The following is a 17,587-nucleotide window of genomic DNA, read 5'->3' as shown; positions in this document are numbered from 1 at the left end:
AAATATAATTGTATCAATAATATAATATAATTATATTAACACATTAATATATTATTCTATTAATGATTATTAATTATATCAAATATAATCAATATTTAAATTTTATAACATTACAAAAAATACTTCATATAAGGCCTTATCATATTTTATTATTTGATACAAATATTTCAATGGCAAGAATACCTGGTAAAGATAAACTTCCCTTTAGATATCTAAAAAGTATCCTGCCTGACACTAGCTATATATAAAAACTGCAAATGTGTGATGAATCTCTCTCTTAACTGATATTATTAGTTCCATCCTCAGTTGTTTCCAATCCTGTTAACTCTGCAGTATTCTAAAATGCAAATCCCTCAGCTAATACGCCTCAATGACACCTTACTGAGTGAGTCCATCATTAGCACAACTTCTTGTCTATACCTCCAAACTCACTGCCTTTGCAACCTAGGCTCTAGAGATGCAGAACTGTGCTAGGCTGCTTATGCTTCATGTCTTACTGACTGTACTCCTCTGCCCCCTTTTATTCACCTTAGTAATCCAGACTCCAGCTTCAAAACTCAGTTCGAGTATCTCTGAGGCTTTCTTCTCCTGCAAAAAAAGCTGTGTTGTTCACTCCCTCTTTTATGCCATCACTTACCGCACCATCTGTGATTATTTGTTCACATGTCTGTTTTTCCTGCAAAGCTGAGATATGCTTTGTATTCTCATGTTTAGCATCTGCATATAGAAATTATTCACTAAATGCTTGGGAGTGAAGAATACATATACCTTTGCAATTATTTAATGGATTTAGAACATGGAGCATTGCCATGTAGTAAGCAGATAGGTATACTCAGATAGCCTATTGTGTTTAGAACTCTATACTAGTGTACAAGGATATTCAAGGGCAAAAAGTTGACCCTGACTCTTCCCTACAGACATTTATGCCCAGGAAAAGAAAAGGAAATGCATATATAAGTAAGTATTCACAACCCAGCTATGGGCATGAACAAATGCACGCAGAGACAGTAGAATTGTTCAGAGTAAAAGTATTGACCATTATAATGCAGTCTATCAATGCAGAATATTTTCTGGAGATGAGTTTGAGCATAAATTTTAAATGAATAATAGAAAAAGAAAGCCTTTCCAAATCTGAGGTGTGGCACATGCAAAATTACCAGAAGCAGAAAAAAAAAAAGTCATTCTCTGCCAGAAGCATTATAAAACTAAAAAACAAACAGAAAATAGCTGTTGGGCGCAAATACGAAGTGACAATGGTGAGACAAGGGAACGGTTTGCTGGAGAGCCTTGAAGGCACAGCAAAGAAACACAGATTTGATGTGATAGGCAATAGGGAACCTCCTTAAGTTCTAGCAGAGGGCAGGTTTAGGAAAACACTGGTGTTTGCTTATGGCAAGTCTTAGAATTCTATGTGTTTTCTACAAAATGGAAGGAGTTATAATATGTATTGCAATTTATAGCAAGAGCTAGTTTCTAATCTAAACCAATTAGAATGCTAAAATTAACCAAAGACAGAAACTGCAGTCTGTATTAGCTCCCTGTAGAATACATTTCCTTATTAATGTTCTGTTGTTAAACATAATTTGTACATAAATCTGCCTCTAAGGCAAGATAAAAATCTAATACTGATTGCTAGAAGGGCATTGCAACGTTCCAGACACATCATTCATCTGAAATTGCTATAGACATATTTGAAGATCAGAACCACAGCCCTCTTCCTTGCCTCAAAATAAGCAAGTTATTTGTGAGAGGGCTAAAATCTATACAAGGAAAGTTGAGGGGATAGTAAATATAGAATGAAAACTAAAATATTATAGGTATGTATTCCAAAGCCATAGTTATTATAGGAGCTTCATGTGTTTGCCATCCATTTTTAACACTGCCCATGAAGGATTTCCACTTTCTGTGACACTGAATCCTACAAATAGATAACCATTACAGAGTAATATTTCTCTTTTCAATTACTATTTCCAAAATATCTAATAATTTCAAGGATCATCTGCCTTTGATAAAATGACAGGGATCAGCAGCTACAGCATTCAATGCTCCTGGAACTCTTCACCTTTAAATAATCTCCTATTTACTAAGCTCTTAATCTACCCCTTATTTCTTCAGTGGCTGGTGATGGCAAAAATTGTAAATAATATTCCATTTAATTTCTGAGGATTTCCTCACCATATGTCTCTTTTAGGAGGATCACAGAGAACGGGTTCTCTGTGATAGGTTACAAAAGAGCACTCTGGCCCAGGTCACTGACTTCACTTGAAATACAACAATAACAACAACGTTGAATTAAGGGAATGATTTTTTTAAGCCAAATTACAAGAGTGGGAGAGATTCACCTCTGTTTTCGGGCGTTTACAGGAAAAGGAATTTTTTGACCTGATTTATCTAAACAATTGCCACAGATTTTCACCTCACCTGGCCATACATGTAAAGTTTCAGTACAGTGTCAGAGAGCCCTAATTGTGCATCCTAAAGCCATTGATTTTATCATTGCCTCATGAAACCAACTTCCCCCCTGACTTCTTAACACCATGTGTTTCATAAATCAGTTGGCCAAATCAGTTCTTTCCTTCTATATTAACCACTATATTCAACTTTAGCAAGGATAGTAACATAAGGGCTAAATTTTAAAGTTTCTGTATTTCATTCACAATATTTCTCTAATTTATCTGGCTTTGGCACTTCCTGTTGTTTATCAGTTGAACTAATTCAGATCGGAAAAAAAAATGTCTCATTGAAGATGGAAGCAGTTTCCTATAGAAGGCAGCCACTTTCCTTGGGAATGATTCATTTAAAACGGTGGCAGCTCCCAGACTTCACACGTTACTTCCCCAAATTTGCTGAATTTAGCATTAGCCAGCTTGGTACTAAAACACTCAGAACTCAAAGACATGTGGGTGAACCCACATCTTCCTCTGTACTCTTATTCTAAATGCTCATAGAGCAACCTGATTATCTGTTGTGTTTCTACTTGTAAACACATCCTGGTGGCATTTATAAAACCCAGGTAGAGCTTTACCAATTTGGAACCATTCAAGTTTCTTTGTGACTTTGGTTTCAGTCACGTAGGTGATGAAATAATGAATCCGTATTAAATTTGAGTTAATTACTACTGTATTTTTTCTCTGCTTAGCAGTGTTACTAACAGACATTAAATATCCATGATATATTGATATTATATGGGGATATCATATAATCAAGAAAACATTCTTCATGAAGTGAGCTTATGATTCATTTATTATCAAGGTCATTTATTTATAAGAAAGATCTTGCCAACTCACAACTCTAGCTTGAATGGGTTTGGTTACCAAATGTCTGTAAGTGCATATTAAATTGCATTTTACAGTAATGATGGCAGTGAGCTGATGCTCCTGAATTATATCCTGGCATCTTTGAAACACCATCAAGTTACACAGACCTAGGTGTCTGTGACCGCTGCCAGGAACTAGAGGACAACGGTATTAAGCAGTGTGCTCTTCTATGACTGTACAGCCTGCCATTTTATCTGGTAGAATGCCATCTGTTCATCCTTCTGCCATTCTCTAGGGTAACTGGGTTCAAACTACAAGACACTGAAAATAGTTGCATTGCCCACTGTATTTATAATTGACTGAGTATTTATATCAGTGACTTTTCTTCTCACAGGCTACTCATTACAATATTTTTTGTGACCATGTTTTAAGAAGCAAATATTCAGATTTTATGTTGCTTGGACCACAAAGTTCAGTTAAGAAAAGTTTCCTACAATTTTTGATTATATATATAAAATGGTGTAATATTAAGGTATTTCTCATTAAAAGAATATATATGTTATGGTGAGAAGCTATATGGTTATGTGGTTAAGAGCTTTGCCAAGGTCAGGTCAGGTTGTCAAGATCAGGTTGCCAAGGTCAGAATCCCAGCTCCACCTATTACTAACCCTGTGAATCTGGGCAAGTTAACCAGAGTTATTAGCAAGATTCAATGAACTAATCCATGTAAAGAATCAAACATATTACTTGACATATAATAAGCCATCAATAAATATTAGCTATTTTTATCAATTATCACCTTGTTTTGATATTAACATTAGCATAATAATGTTTGAAAACCAAACATTTTTTACATGTTAGATGGAATGTGCTATATAGAGACACATTATAAGACGAATCCAATTTCTCAAATGTGCTTCATCTTATTTTAAATATAATCCGTATCCATATTTTAAGAATGATCCATTTTTATGTCTTTTTAGCAGTGTCTTATGCAGTGTCTTATTATTGTATGTCATTTCCTGAAATCCTAGGAACCAAAATGTCATCAACAAGCACACACAAAACATTGTTACAGTCTCACAGAAAGCAGAGCTAATGTTCACCGAAGTTCCATTTTATGACTTGTTTAAACCTAAATTCCAAAATATAATTCATCCTAAAAAGCATCTCTGTAGCTAGTAAAGTGGCGATTCATTCCTAGCCAACGTATGGTTTTCTTTAGTGCAGGTTTAGGCACTCTGGAGTCCTCTTTGACCCTCATTTTTATGCAGACAATAAAGTTCAAGTTATAATTAATTTTTTTAAGATACATTTAGAAGGAAAAGAAAATCAAAAAGTTAATATGCAGACTCTGAAATTAGGGACATAACCTCCTTTGCTTGGTGATGGTACATTTAACTCAGATCTTTGGAAACTCCAGTTGGCTGAGCCCTTTCAGGTCCCACCAATTGCCTAAGAACAACAGATGCCCTATTCAGCAAAATATTGGCCAGATTCACTGTATTTATTCACTGTAGTATTTGTGGTTTTTATGTAATAATTTCCCTCCAGGGTATGCTGTTTTTCAGTATTATGAAATGAACTAGTAGAGAGAACCTATAATAAATAATTATAGGCAAAGAATAAGAATGAGCAAAATTATTATACTAAAATCAGTCTTTACACATACAACTTGGAAATACTAAAAAAAAAATCTGTTTTCTTCAAACACAAATTCTCTGAAATTTCAATATTAGAGGAAACATATTCCACATTATTTCACAGAGCTAATCATACAAACTAGGTTAGCAATCAGACCCTACAGCTTTGTCAAAGATGGTACTTGATGTGTTAGATAAAACAAACTAATATTAGATATTAAATAAAAACAATCTCCCATGGTGGAAGAGGGGCTGCACTGGTTAAGATAAAAATTTGTTGATTAAAGTAGATTTGCTTTAAAAAAAAAAAATTAGTATGGAATCTAAAAGAAAAAAAAAATGGTTCTGATGAACCTAGGGGCAGGACAGGAATAAAGGCGCAGACGCAGACGTAGAGAATGAACTTGAGGACACGGGGAGGGGGAAGGGTAAGCTGGGATGAACTGAGAGAGTGGCATGGACATATATACACTACCAAACGATAGCTAGTGGGAAGCAGCTGCATAGCACAGGGAGATCAGCTCTGTGCTTTGTGACCACCTAGAAGGGTGGGACAGGGAGGGTGGGAGGGAGACGCAAGAGGGAGGAGATATGGGGATATATGTATATGTATAGCTGATCCACTTTGTTATAAAGCAGAAGCTAACACACCATTGTAAAGCAATTATACTCCAATAAAGACATTTAAAAAAAAGACTGAATTGGCATAAGACAAACGTTTTACCATCACTAATTTTTTCACTTCACTCAAATCCAGTATTCGACCATATCTTTTGAGGATACAAATATACCACTTACATACCAAAAAAAAAAAAAAATGAAATTTTTCTTTTTGAATTTCATAAAATTCATTATATATCGCACAGTTGCTCATTTTGAAAGTTATAGTTTAAATCGCATGATATAGTAGCTTTAAAAATGTAAAAGATATGTCTTACCTCTTCCCACTGATGTATGTATCTAATTAACCTTGAAAGTCGTAATAAACGCAAGAGACTGAGAATTTTTGTAAACCTCACAATGCGAAGTGCCCTGGCTGTCTTGTAAACTTCTGAATCCATTCCTTTTTCTACAATGAGAAAGATATAATCCACTGGGATTGATGAGATGAAGTCAACCACAAACCAGCTTTTTAAATAATTCATCTTGATCACTTTAGGGTCCAGGATGATTTCAGAACTATCTTCATTGACAGTCCCAGTCCTGAAATTCATGATCAAGTCCAAAAGGAAAACTGTATCTGAAGCCACATTGAAAATAATCCATGGTGTTGTTGTCTGTTCTGTAAAGAATGTGATTCCAACTGGTATGATGACCAGATTTCCAACCATCATTATAAGCATTATTAAATCCCAATAAAACCTACAATAAATAAAAAAAATCAGATTTTAAGATGTAGACAATGACCAGCCTGTTCTCCCTGCCCCCCACCACCATAAAAATTATTACTGACTTATGGTTAAATAAATGACTAGAAGAACGGAATGTCAGTTTGGTAAATAAGGTAGCTCCTTCAGTGGCCATAAAGTTAAATCTAAGTAAAATTAATATATTCCTAAAGCAAGGCATTGTGATTATAGAATTCTAAAAATTACTTTCTATAAAATGTTATAGAAATAAATTCATGAACACCCATACCCCCATTTATCTGATAAAGAAGCAAAAATAAACTCCCCTATAGTTAATATACAATATGGATGAAAACAAGGGAGAAGATCCAGAAGATCTATCTTTAAAAAAGCTACCTTTGAGAAGACTCTTTGGAGGTGTTTTGAAGTACTTTATATGTAAAATTACCAATCATAGATTAGAATAAACAGTAATAAATAGGGCACATGAAAAATATTGGTACTGCAGATTTATCTCTAGAACTACAGATTAGGTCAACCATAAATTCTAGAACCTCCATAGCTTCACAGCACTCCAAATATTTATGCTTTATTCTTCTAAATTTGAAATGAGAAAACTAATTTTGTTCTGAGGCTGAAAATACTTGAACTGACTCTAGATTTGAAACTAGAATCTAGCTAAAATTTGCACTTTGTCACTGCTTCATTGAACAACTTTAAATATATTGCCACTATTTTTCCAAACAATACTTTCCTTAAAATTTCTGATTTAATTTTCAACACAGCTATGATTACTAACTACCTTTTGAAACACTCTTATCCCACCTTATATTAAAATTAGGAAATTTATTCCAGGTTAATATAGCATTAATATATAGTTAATATTTATTAATATAGAATAAATTCAGCAGAGATTATTGTATTATTCTCATTTGGTTTCTTTCAAAGTCTATTGACACTGTATTTAGACTAGATAATAGACTATACTTGTTACAGTATATACTTATAAAAATAAAGAAACAAATCAACTAATACAACTCTATAGTCATAAAATAGTCTCTGGAAACATGAGCTACTTCATTCTAGTCGAAGGTGTACTCTCTTAGCAGTTGTGGTACAAAAATGGTATAAACTTTCATGACATTTCTGTTAACCAAGATATTATTTTACATTAATTCTCCTACTTAGACTATTTGGGCTACATTTTGGTAAGGTATATGAACCATATGGTAAGGTATGAACCTTTCAAAGTTATTATCATTCCTAATTATGAGTGACTCCTAGGTTAAAAGCAGTAGTACAAGAAAGAGCTATAACAGTCCCACTCTGCCCTGTTTTCTACCCCCCCACGCCAGGATTATATAAAAGATAAATGTTTGTCATTTTGAAGATTTCACCAGTCTTTCCGTCAAAACTTACCTATAGAGTTATGGACAAGTATACAAATACCCATGTCAATCATACATTATGCCCTGGCAATTTCAATGAAATTTTTTCTCTTTTTTTTCTCCTCTCCTAATGGAAATGCAAAATGTGCCATTTAATACACTAAGGACAGAGGAGAGATGTAGGGCAGATGCAATATTGTAATAGCTGTTTCACAAAAAAGTGACATCACTGAACTCTAAAATGAAATTGTGTGTGCCCTGAGGATTTTCACTTTACTGGACACTCTTATCAGTCTCTTCTCTGCCCTCCTCTCTGCTTTCCCCTGAAAGGCTGCTGTTCCCTTGGGTGTTACACATAGCCCTTTTATCTTCTATTCTACACATGCTCTTTGGGCAATATTATACACTCATCCATGTCTTTAATGATTAATTCATAATTGATGACTACAAAAGCATTATCTCCAGTCCATTCCTGTATTCTAATCCTCCTAATCCTTATAATAGCAGTCTATTAAATCTGTCCCTTGCATATCTCACACTCATGTCAAACAGCATGCCCAAGCTCAATCTCATCACCTTCCCTCCCACAGACATCCACCAGATATTCCCTGTGTCAGAGAATGGAACAACGCTCTACCTGATTTGCAAGCCAGAAACCTTGGAACCATCCTAGATAACCCCTGGCCTGAAATCTACTTAATCTCATTATTCAATCAATTACCGAGGCTTTTTGCTTCTAACATGTAGATGTAAGTTGTATTCATCCATTTGTCCTTTATCATTCCCACTGCAGCTGTCTTCAACCAGAAATTCTCAACAGTTGCTTAATTTAGAGACAAGTTACTTAAATTCTCTAATCCTAATTTTTTTCATTTGTAAAATAAAGATTATTATAGAATCAAATGTGTAGGGTTTTACAGATTAAAAAAAAAAAAAAAACACTATATGAAAATCACAGCTCCTAGCAGAGAACAAGCTGTGGCACACGATGCTGGTAGCATACTTAGTATTCATCTACCTTTCCTTGCTTACCAAAAGATATCCAATTTGGGGAAAGCAGTCAGGAGCCCTTTGAAAAATACTCACTTTTACATACATGCTTGTATTTCTGTTACTAAGATAGTAGCTATTTTTAAGGAAAACTCATACTCTATCCTTCTTAGTCAACAGAAATGAAAAGGATGAGTGCCATCCACTCTTTATTTTAGCAATAATGTTTGACACACCGTAGCTTTTTATGTGGTGCTGACTATGGACTGAAGCCATTAGGCATCAATATGTATCAATATGAAGCTCAATTAAACCTTATAATTTCCTTTTAAAGTATCATATTTTGCAGTCATAAACACAATTCTATAGACTTTGCATAATATAACACTTTCTTTGGTTAACATGGATTCATTCCTTAGCTAGCCAAGGAAAATACAGTTATCACCCACTTTAGAAGTTGCTTTAAAAAACAGCAATGAATATGTTCCTGAAAACTGACCTCATGAGACTCTCATGCCTCCCTGCCCACGAGTTTCTCTTAGCTTTTTGCTCCGAAAATTTCTTTGGATACTCAGGCCCTCCCTTTTCCTTAACTCTCAATTTCTATGTCTTGCACATTTTATTACAGAATCGTCTTTCCTACCCACTCCCTCTTTGCATTCCCATTGTTATCTCTCTAGTTTGGGCAGAGCTAGCTCTCGTTTGGAATATCTCAAAGAGTCTCCTGTCTATGGAATCTGATCAATTCTACCTGCCAGTACCAGAGTGACCATCTAACGTGTAACTTACCAGGTCAAAACCATCATGGACCCTCTCAATTAAGTAAAAACATCAAGGCATTCCCTGATATAGCCTCCTCCTCCCTTCCCCGTCTCTTCTTTAACCCTTTATGGCAAGTACCTCATAGCTCAAGCAAGAGTACTTGCTCTTACCTTGCCATCATGCACACCTAGGTACACATACAGGAGATATGGTTACTTCCATTCTACCTGTCCTTCAAGTCCCATTCTGGCAATGAATTTCTTAGTTGTTTTTTTTTTTTCTTACAACTTCCAGAGCAACGTTTATTTTCAGTATGCTTCTTATTTCACTTTTGCTTTTGTTACTATTTGCCTTTGTTTCCTCCTTGGATTTAAGTTCTTTGAAGTTCAAAACTATATTGTCTTCTGTTTAATTTCTGCATAATGTAGACAGTATCCAGGACAGCAAGTGCTAAGAAGATATATTAATTAAATTTTAAGTGGAAACATACACTTCATGAGGATATTTAAAGAAATCCTTTTTTAATAAGTCAAAGGCCATTAATGCAGTAAATACTTTCCCAATATATCTTTTATATAACTCTAGATTTTTATTCATTGAGGGCTTTTATAATATAGAATACATGAAAATAAATAGGAAACAAAGAGATTAAAAGTATGTTCTGAGGTCAGACCGCCTGCAAACTAAACAATTTTGGATTTGCACCTGGTTTTGAATGTTACAAAAACCCCCTCTTATTCATCTTGCTCTAGAGAGACTGTATTTGTCAAAGATCTTGATTGCACTTTGAAGGCAGCCTAGGGTTCAAATCCTAGTTCCACTAGCTGTATGGTTTGGAGCAGGGTATTTAACTGCTGTGAATTTCAATTTTCTCCTACTACTCTCAGAGTTTCTCTTCCAGGAGGACTGCATACAATGATGTGTGCAAAGCATATAGAACCTGTGATATAGAAAGTCAACTTTGTCTGTAAAACCAACACTCACTGCAAAGCCAAGTCTTGACAATTACAGTAGAATAATAACCTAGGTAATCATTTTTACTTTATACTAAGAGTAGATAGAATATACAAAATAAAATGGTATTTCAGTCATAATAGTTCACTAAAACTATGGTCACTTTAATTACTAATAAATAATTTTCACAGACAAATTATTTTTATGTTAAGAATTCATTTCTCCCTTAAGTTTTTAGAAGAGAAAAAGTGGCATTGCAAAGATTAGTCCATGATCTTAACTGTGAAGAATTCAGAATTCAGTCATGCTCCTTTCTTTTTACCCACTTGGATCTCTCTCAGGCTTGTGGTGAATAAAGACCACACTTCTGTCCTAACAAGAATTTCGCACTCTTTCAGGTTCCCCTGCCCCCTTATGACATCTGCTCTAGTTGAAATAATCTGATGTCAGACGTTTCTACCCCAAAGTCTTAAAGAGATTAAAACAATTCCCATATTTCACTACTGAAGATGCTTATCTTTAAATTTTTGTCTCTAAGTATTGAGTAAAAGGTTCTCTTCTCCCCTCTCTCTGATGAAGTAAATATTTGTCATTAAATGGAATGGAGGAAGGGACTTCTGGTCAAACCCTGAAATGGGACCAGATTTATACATGGCTACTCTTTTTCCTGTTGTTGAAATCAACTGATGCGACAAACCTGTCCCACTATTCACACTTGAGTCACTCCTAACAATTATGTCTTTAGATGTCAAACATAAATTGGGCATACACTTGTAAACCAACTTATTTATCAATCTAAACAAATAAATAAACAAATGTCCAGCTGGATTCACTTTTTATAAAACACATAGTCCTTGCAATTATATTTTAAATTTTATTTAAAACTGATTCAATTTTCAAAAGTCCAATTAACAGCCTGATTATTAGGCACATATCTCTTGAAAAATAACAAGAAGTGTCTTCTCTTAAATGCTAGGTCCTCTTCCTAGTACTGTCAGTGGCAATTCACCCCACCAAGTCTCAGCAGCCAACACCTGAGCTTTGATCTAATGGGTTCTCAGACATCCTTTGTCACCTTGCAAACATCATTATTTAGAATATTCACACTGGGACTGACGTTCTGTAGGACATATGCCTATCCTAAACCTTGCAAAGAAGTTTTCTAGGTCAGGTCTATTATTTAGTCTAATGCCTTGCTATCTTGCAAGGACAAATTCATTGTCTATGGCGGGTGGGGAGTGAAGAGATCAGAAAACACAGACAACTTAAATATGGGTATTTTGAAGTGAAAATACACTAGCTTTCTTAATAAAGATCCCAGTTGTAGGAAAGTTTAGCCTAACTTATGGATAAAACTAACTTAAACCATATTTGAAGACAAATGATTTCTGGTAAATAGCAATTTACCCAATAAGAACTTGAGATGGGTAGGAGGTACATTATGTTTTAGCTATCTTATTTATTAAAATGAGCTAATGAGACAGAAACTTAATCCCTACGAAGGTATTAAGGTCTGCACCAGTACAGGAAAAAGTAAACACGTTTTTTCTACTTCCCCCTTCCTCTGAAACTGAACTTTATTCTTTGTGTGTTAATCTTCTAACTGCCAATATTAACAGCCTTATATTGGTCCATGAACTCTTGTTTGTGGCACTTTACAACTTTGTTCACTCCTCCTACTTGAAACTCTCCCAAATCTTCAGTTTCTATGATTCTGCATTTTCGTAGTTTCTCACTCATATTTATATATTAGCAGAAATTAATTTTCCTCAAGCTTTACGTGACTTCTCTTCTTCCACCATTCAAGTTGGCATTCTACATTACTATCTCATCCCACTTTTCATCCCTCTATTCACTCGTTCATCGGTCTCATCAGTCGCCACAGGCTAAACTGATACCGTAAAGTAAATTGTTCTCAACTCTATCACTGGCCTTAACCTCTGAGATGGAGTCATGCATTTCTAACTACATCCTGCATAGTTGGTGGCCTCTAAGTGTTCCAGTGGAATAGCCATCTCAACAGGCTGAAATCCAAACCAATGAACCTTACGGCCCCCAAATAATTCTCCTGATATTTGTATGTCTGTTTATTGTAGCATAGCTTCTTCCTTTTTTTATTTTCGTTAGCCAGCCACTAGGCATAAAATTTAAAAGTTATCCCTGATTCCTCTGTTCGCCCAGCTCTGACCTTTGATCCTTTGCCGAGCCTTACATTCCTTCTAATACAATAGAAGCTTTTCATTTTGTTCCATTGCCATCATCTTCTATGAAGTTTTTATTACATCATTATTCTGCTTACTAATTTTCCTGTTTCTACCTGCCCCAGGAAATTACTTCCTATTTATATCCAACAGACTTTTCCTATTGCTTGCAAAATGAAATGTAATCATTCAAAATCCTCTAGAGTATGTCCCAATTCTATATCTCAAAGCTTAACTTTTTGTACATGCATGATCCTCAGCTAAATTAAAAAAGACCCTGTTTTTCAGACTTTTCATCTTTGTCATTGCCCAACAGATGTCTGGGATTTCCTTTCCTAAAACCCAAACTCAACCTCTACACTTCCTAACATTATTTCAATGGTCAACTTAAATGCCAGTTTCTTCACAGTACCCTCTTTTATCCCACCCCCAGATCAGTTGGAGTTTATCTCCTCCCTGCCCCAACTCCTACTTCAATCTCTCTCTGAGATCTCCAGCATTTGAGGACAACAACTAGTGAACACTGAATAACTCACCATAATGACGTGTCGGTAATAATTTGATAAAGACCATTCAATAAACGTCTGAAAACACTGCTTTTGTGCTCATTCCAAGCCAAACTCTATGCCAATTTTCTTTACACTTAAATTGCCTAGCAAATAGTATACATGTGTCTGATTTCCCAATGATCAAATTCCAAATTAATCACATTTATGTTAATGAGGTTTTACTACAATATTATAAGATTTTAATTAAAACACATATGATCATTTGTTTTTTTTGGATGGTTTGGAAATTAAATAGGTACAAGCCTTTTTTTACTTCTTCTTGAGTGGTATGGCATATCTTTAAACTATGCTAAATTCTTGCTTTAGACAACAGGAAGAAAGATGTCATTCAAGGGTACTTTCATTATGTCATTCAAATTTACTTCAAATGAAGCCCACAACTTTCATTCCTTTGAACCAAAACATCCACTTATCCATAAATGTCCCACTCGAAATACATTTCTATAAGTCTATAGCTTTTTTTAAAAAATAAATTTATTTATTTTTGGCCGTGTTGGGTCTTCGTTGCTGTGCACGGGCTTCCTCTAGCTGCGGCGAGCAGGGGCTACTCTTCGTTGTGGTGCGTGAGCTTCTCAGCGGTTGCTTCTCTTGTTACGGAGCACGGGCTCTAGGCGTGCGGGCTTCAGTAGTTGTGGCTTCTGGGCTCTAGAGCGCAGGCTCAGTAGTTGTGCTGCATGGGCTTAGTTGCTCCTCGGCATGTGGGATCTTCCTGGACCAGGGCTCGAACCCCTATCCCCTGCATTGGCAGGCAGATTCTTAACCACGGCGCCACCAGGAAAGTCCCAGTCTATAGCTTTAATCAGAAGTTACAGAATGAAGCAGAACTCCCTGAGAATTAAGCAGGTCTATGCTGCGGTACTCTCCTTATGATGACATATAGATTTTCCATAAAAATAAAAGTCCTAAATGTATAAAAGGTGAGTAGAAAATGTGTAAAATAGCTCCTAGTGTTTAAATTTAGAGTTCTTAAAAAAGTCCAACGTAAACCTACTCCTTAGCTTCTTAGTATTTTTTTTAATTTATCACTGTGTGATTTTTAAAACTTTTATTCTCTCCTTTGACAGTCAGCACTTTAATCCTTTAAGGAAAGCAGAAATATTGTCAGAGGTCATGTCAACCAAAATGTGTCCTAGTACCATTCACTCCAGTATAAAATTCAGTAAGTTGAGTCTATTTTTTAACTGTTTCCAGAGACAGACTAAAGGACATTAGGTGATCACACTGACGGACAGTCCCATGACATAGACAATGAACACACCTTTATTTTGAAGCTCAGTTAAATGACTATCAGTTGATAAGGGCTTTATATTTGTTGATACACTTTCATCCAACCACTTTGAAATTTTGAAAAGGAAGGTGACTGATTCTTCCCTGTCTAAATACATAGCTAACTTAAGGTGTATTCAGGTTTGGAAGTTTCCATTTCAGAATAATTCTCCTCTCATAAGCTTCCCACCACATGGCTTATTTTCAAATCATCCATTTTATCTTCCTGTGGCTGATAATACATGTCCCTTGTGTTTCTTGTTACTCTACAGATCTCAATAAATCCTTATCCTCTTTGTCCTTTCTAAGCTGCCGATGTCATGTAGATCTTTTGCATTATTGCTCCAGTTTGAGGATGTGATGGAAGGTTCAGAATCAATGTCCAAACACATTATTGTGTCTGGAAGTCTACAAAATGTCTGCATTTTACAGAAGTTTTGGAATGTGCCAATGATTCTCATTTTTATATATAATAATACCTCATTGAATTTTGAAAAGAAAAGCAGCATCAAGGCAATGAAGTGTAAGTAATATTTATCAGATAATAGGCATTTTGTAAACATTGTTTCATTTGATATTCAAAACAACCAAAGAGGTAGGCAGCATAACCTAAATTTAACAAGAGGAAACTGAATCTCATCCAGCAAAAGACTTTTCTTAAATTCTTGTAGACAGGAAATGAGAAAAATTGCTTTGAACCCACGACCAAGTCCCATGCTTACACTCCTTCTACACTATTCAATGCCTGAATAAATGATTCAAGGATTTTAAGAGTAGCATTAAAAAACAACAACAACAACTTTCCCACAATATAGCCATATGTTCACCTGTCCTTATCAGTCACCCATCTGAAATGAGAACAAAATTGTTTCACAAGGAAAAGTCTAAACCCTGAAGGGAAGTAGACTGTGGTGCTGCAGATATGGCTCCATGGCTGGGCTTTGGTTTCTGTGCCTTTCCATGCAGAAACCATTGCGAGTTTACCTACATCCCCAGAGAATCAACATGATAGTTCATCTGTCCCTACACCCATATAGGAGCACACATCTTCAAATAAAGGAACTATGGGATTACCTGCTTCAAACTCTTTCTGCCTTGACCTACAAAGATATCTCACTACTGTATAAACCGAAGTTAGTTCAGATGCTCTATAGTTCAAAAGCGCTTGGAAAGCAAGAGTCAAATTTAGTATCAACCAAATATTTTCTCCAAATAGTTACATTATAATAATTCCAACAAATATGTATTGGCTATCTTCCACATAGTACATATTGTTCTAAACATTCTGAGAAATGCAAACATAAATTATAAACAAACTCTGAAATCAAGAACTTCCAACTTAATAGGAAAACAAAGACTTGTACTTATTAAATAAGACTAGGAGAGAATTTAAGACATGTTCTAAATAGTACACTACAGGTACTCTGGGTTTCCCAAAGAGAGAAACAATTGGTCAGCTATTTAAAGAAACGATTATTATTAAAGAAACTCAAAGACAGCATTTGCTGAGGAGTTCCTAGGTTGCATTTTAGTCACGGCACAAACATTAATTTATGAACATGTATGTGCAGCTTCCTGGGCTCGTCATTATATATACAAAGAGAATTAGACACGGACCCAGTCCTCAAGAAAATAAGGACTAGGGAAGACAAACAATCAATAATGTCTTCTAAAACAGGCTTATAAAAGAGCAATACTGAGGCACACAAAGGAGATAGTGATCAAGTCTTACTCCGGGGAAGGATAGGAGAAGTGGGCAGGATTTCACAGTCAGAGTTGATACTTTCCCTACACAACTGTAAAAACTTGTTTTGGTGTATACACTACACCACAAACATTTATTGAGCACCAAAACTGTGCTAGTTTCTAGGTTGCCACTAGGCACGCACTAGAGTTGCCACCAGAATACCAAGAGAAATAGACACAAAATAGGGAGGTAAAGGGAATAAATGCCATGAAAAGTTAAAAGGTCTGGTGATGTATTTACTTTTTAGTTAATGTTTTAGCTCCAAGGGTATATCAAGTGTTTTCTCTTCATAAATTTTAAAATTTTGTTTTCCCAGTTAAGATGAAGGACCATGATCAAGAACAGCCAAGAATGTGATCAAATAAAAGCTCAATTAAAAAATGTTAAGTTCTGGGCTTCCCTGGTGGCGCAGTGGTTGAGAGTCCGTCTGCCGATGCAGGGAACACGGGTTCGTGCCCCGGTCCGGGAAGATCCCACATGCCGCGGAGCGGCTGGGCCCGTGAGCCATGGCCGCTGAGCCTGCGCATCTGGAGCCTGTGCTCCGCAACAGGAGAGGCCACAACAGTGAGAGGCACGCATACCGCAAAAAAAAAAAAGTTAAGTTCTGTTTACAGTTATAAATTTCACAGTACCATATTTTTTCTTCAGAATACTTTTTTAAAATAATCAATATCTACTTATCTATTTTAACAGTAGACTTCTGAAGTTAAAGATTAATTTCCACAGGTTTTAGGTTCTATATGCATAAATAGGAATACCACTTCCATTTAGCTGATTTTTTCCCCTAAAACAACAATACCTAAAGATGGTATTTCATACTTGAATTGCATTGAGGTTTTCATCCACTTCCAGCTGCATATTATCTGAGGAGCAGAAGGAGTGATGTGTCAAGGAAGAAAATGCTTCTACCAGGAGCATATGCTCCCAAGTCTGTAACAAGTATCCAGGGTGTGTGGGCAGAGGAGCATTTGCTGTGGAATACTTACGAATTGAGGACCAAAGTTCTTGAATTGTCTGGGCAACTCACACAAACATTAGGGCATATATTAAGCAGAACTGCCAGTATAATGAGAAATTTTCAGTCACCTACAAAGGAACCAAATAAACACACACTCTAATCCACTTCAGTCCCCACCAACAACTCATATATGTTTGTTTCTGTATAGCTGTAACTAGAAATGTTTGGCCTCTCTTCATTCATCCCTTCCTTCTTCATTCAGTGGCACTTATTAAACCTTTTTTTTTTTTTGCTTCAAAAAGGAAATATATTCACAATAGGAGGTTTCTCAGCAGATAACTGAATCCCATTAATAGGTTGAAGTTACATATACTTTTTTATGCAGCCCAGTGACTTGAAGGAAAATGTTACACTTATTATAAATTTACTGAATTCAAGAGGTTTTTGTGATTTGGACATTTCAGTTCACTTTAAAAGATATGGCTTCTACCTTCAGGTAAGTG

The 17,587-nt window shown here is 35.6% G+C and overlaps 1 protein-coding gene across 1 annotated transcript in view; it reads right to left on the bottom strand.

Moving 5' to 3' along the window:
• HCN1 (hyperpolarization activated cyclic nucleotide gated potassium channel 1) overlaps positions 1-17,587 on the bottom strand; it is a 369,251-nt gene that overhangs the window by 314,715 nt on the left and 36,949 nt on the right. The window contains exon 2 of the mRNA XM_060007055.1: positions 5,839-6,262. Within this exon, the coding sequence (XP_059863038.1) occupies positions 5,839-6,262 (424 nt within the window). The remainder of the gene's footprint in view (positions 1-5,838; positions 6,263-17,587) is intronic.

Source organism: Delphinus delphis, chromosome 3 (assembly GCF_949987515.2).
Source record: "Delphinus delphis chromosome 3, mDelDel1.2, whole genome shotgun sequence".
NCBI classification, from domain to species: domain Eukaryota; kingdom Metazoa; phylum Chordata; class Mammalia; order Artiodactyla; family Delphinidae; genus Delphinus; species Delphinus delphis.
This window is presented reverse-complemented; position numbering and strand designations above follow the sequence as displayed.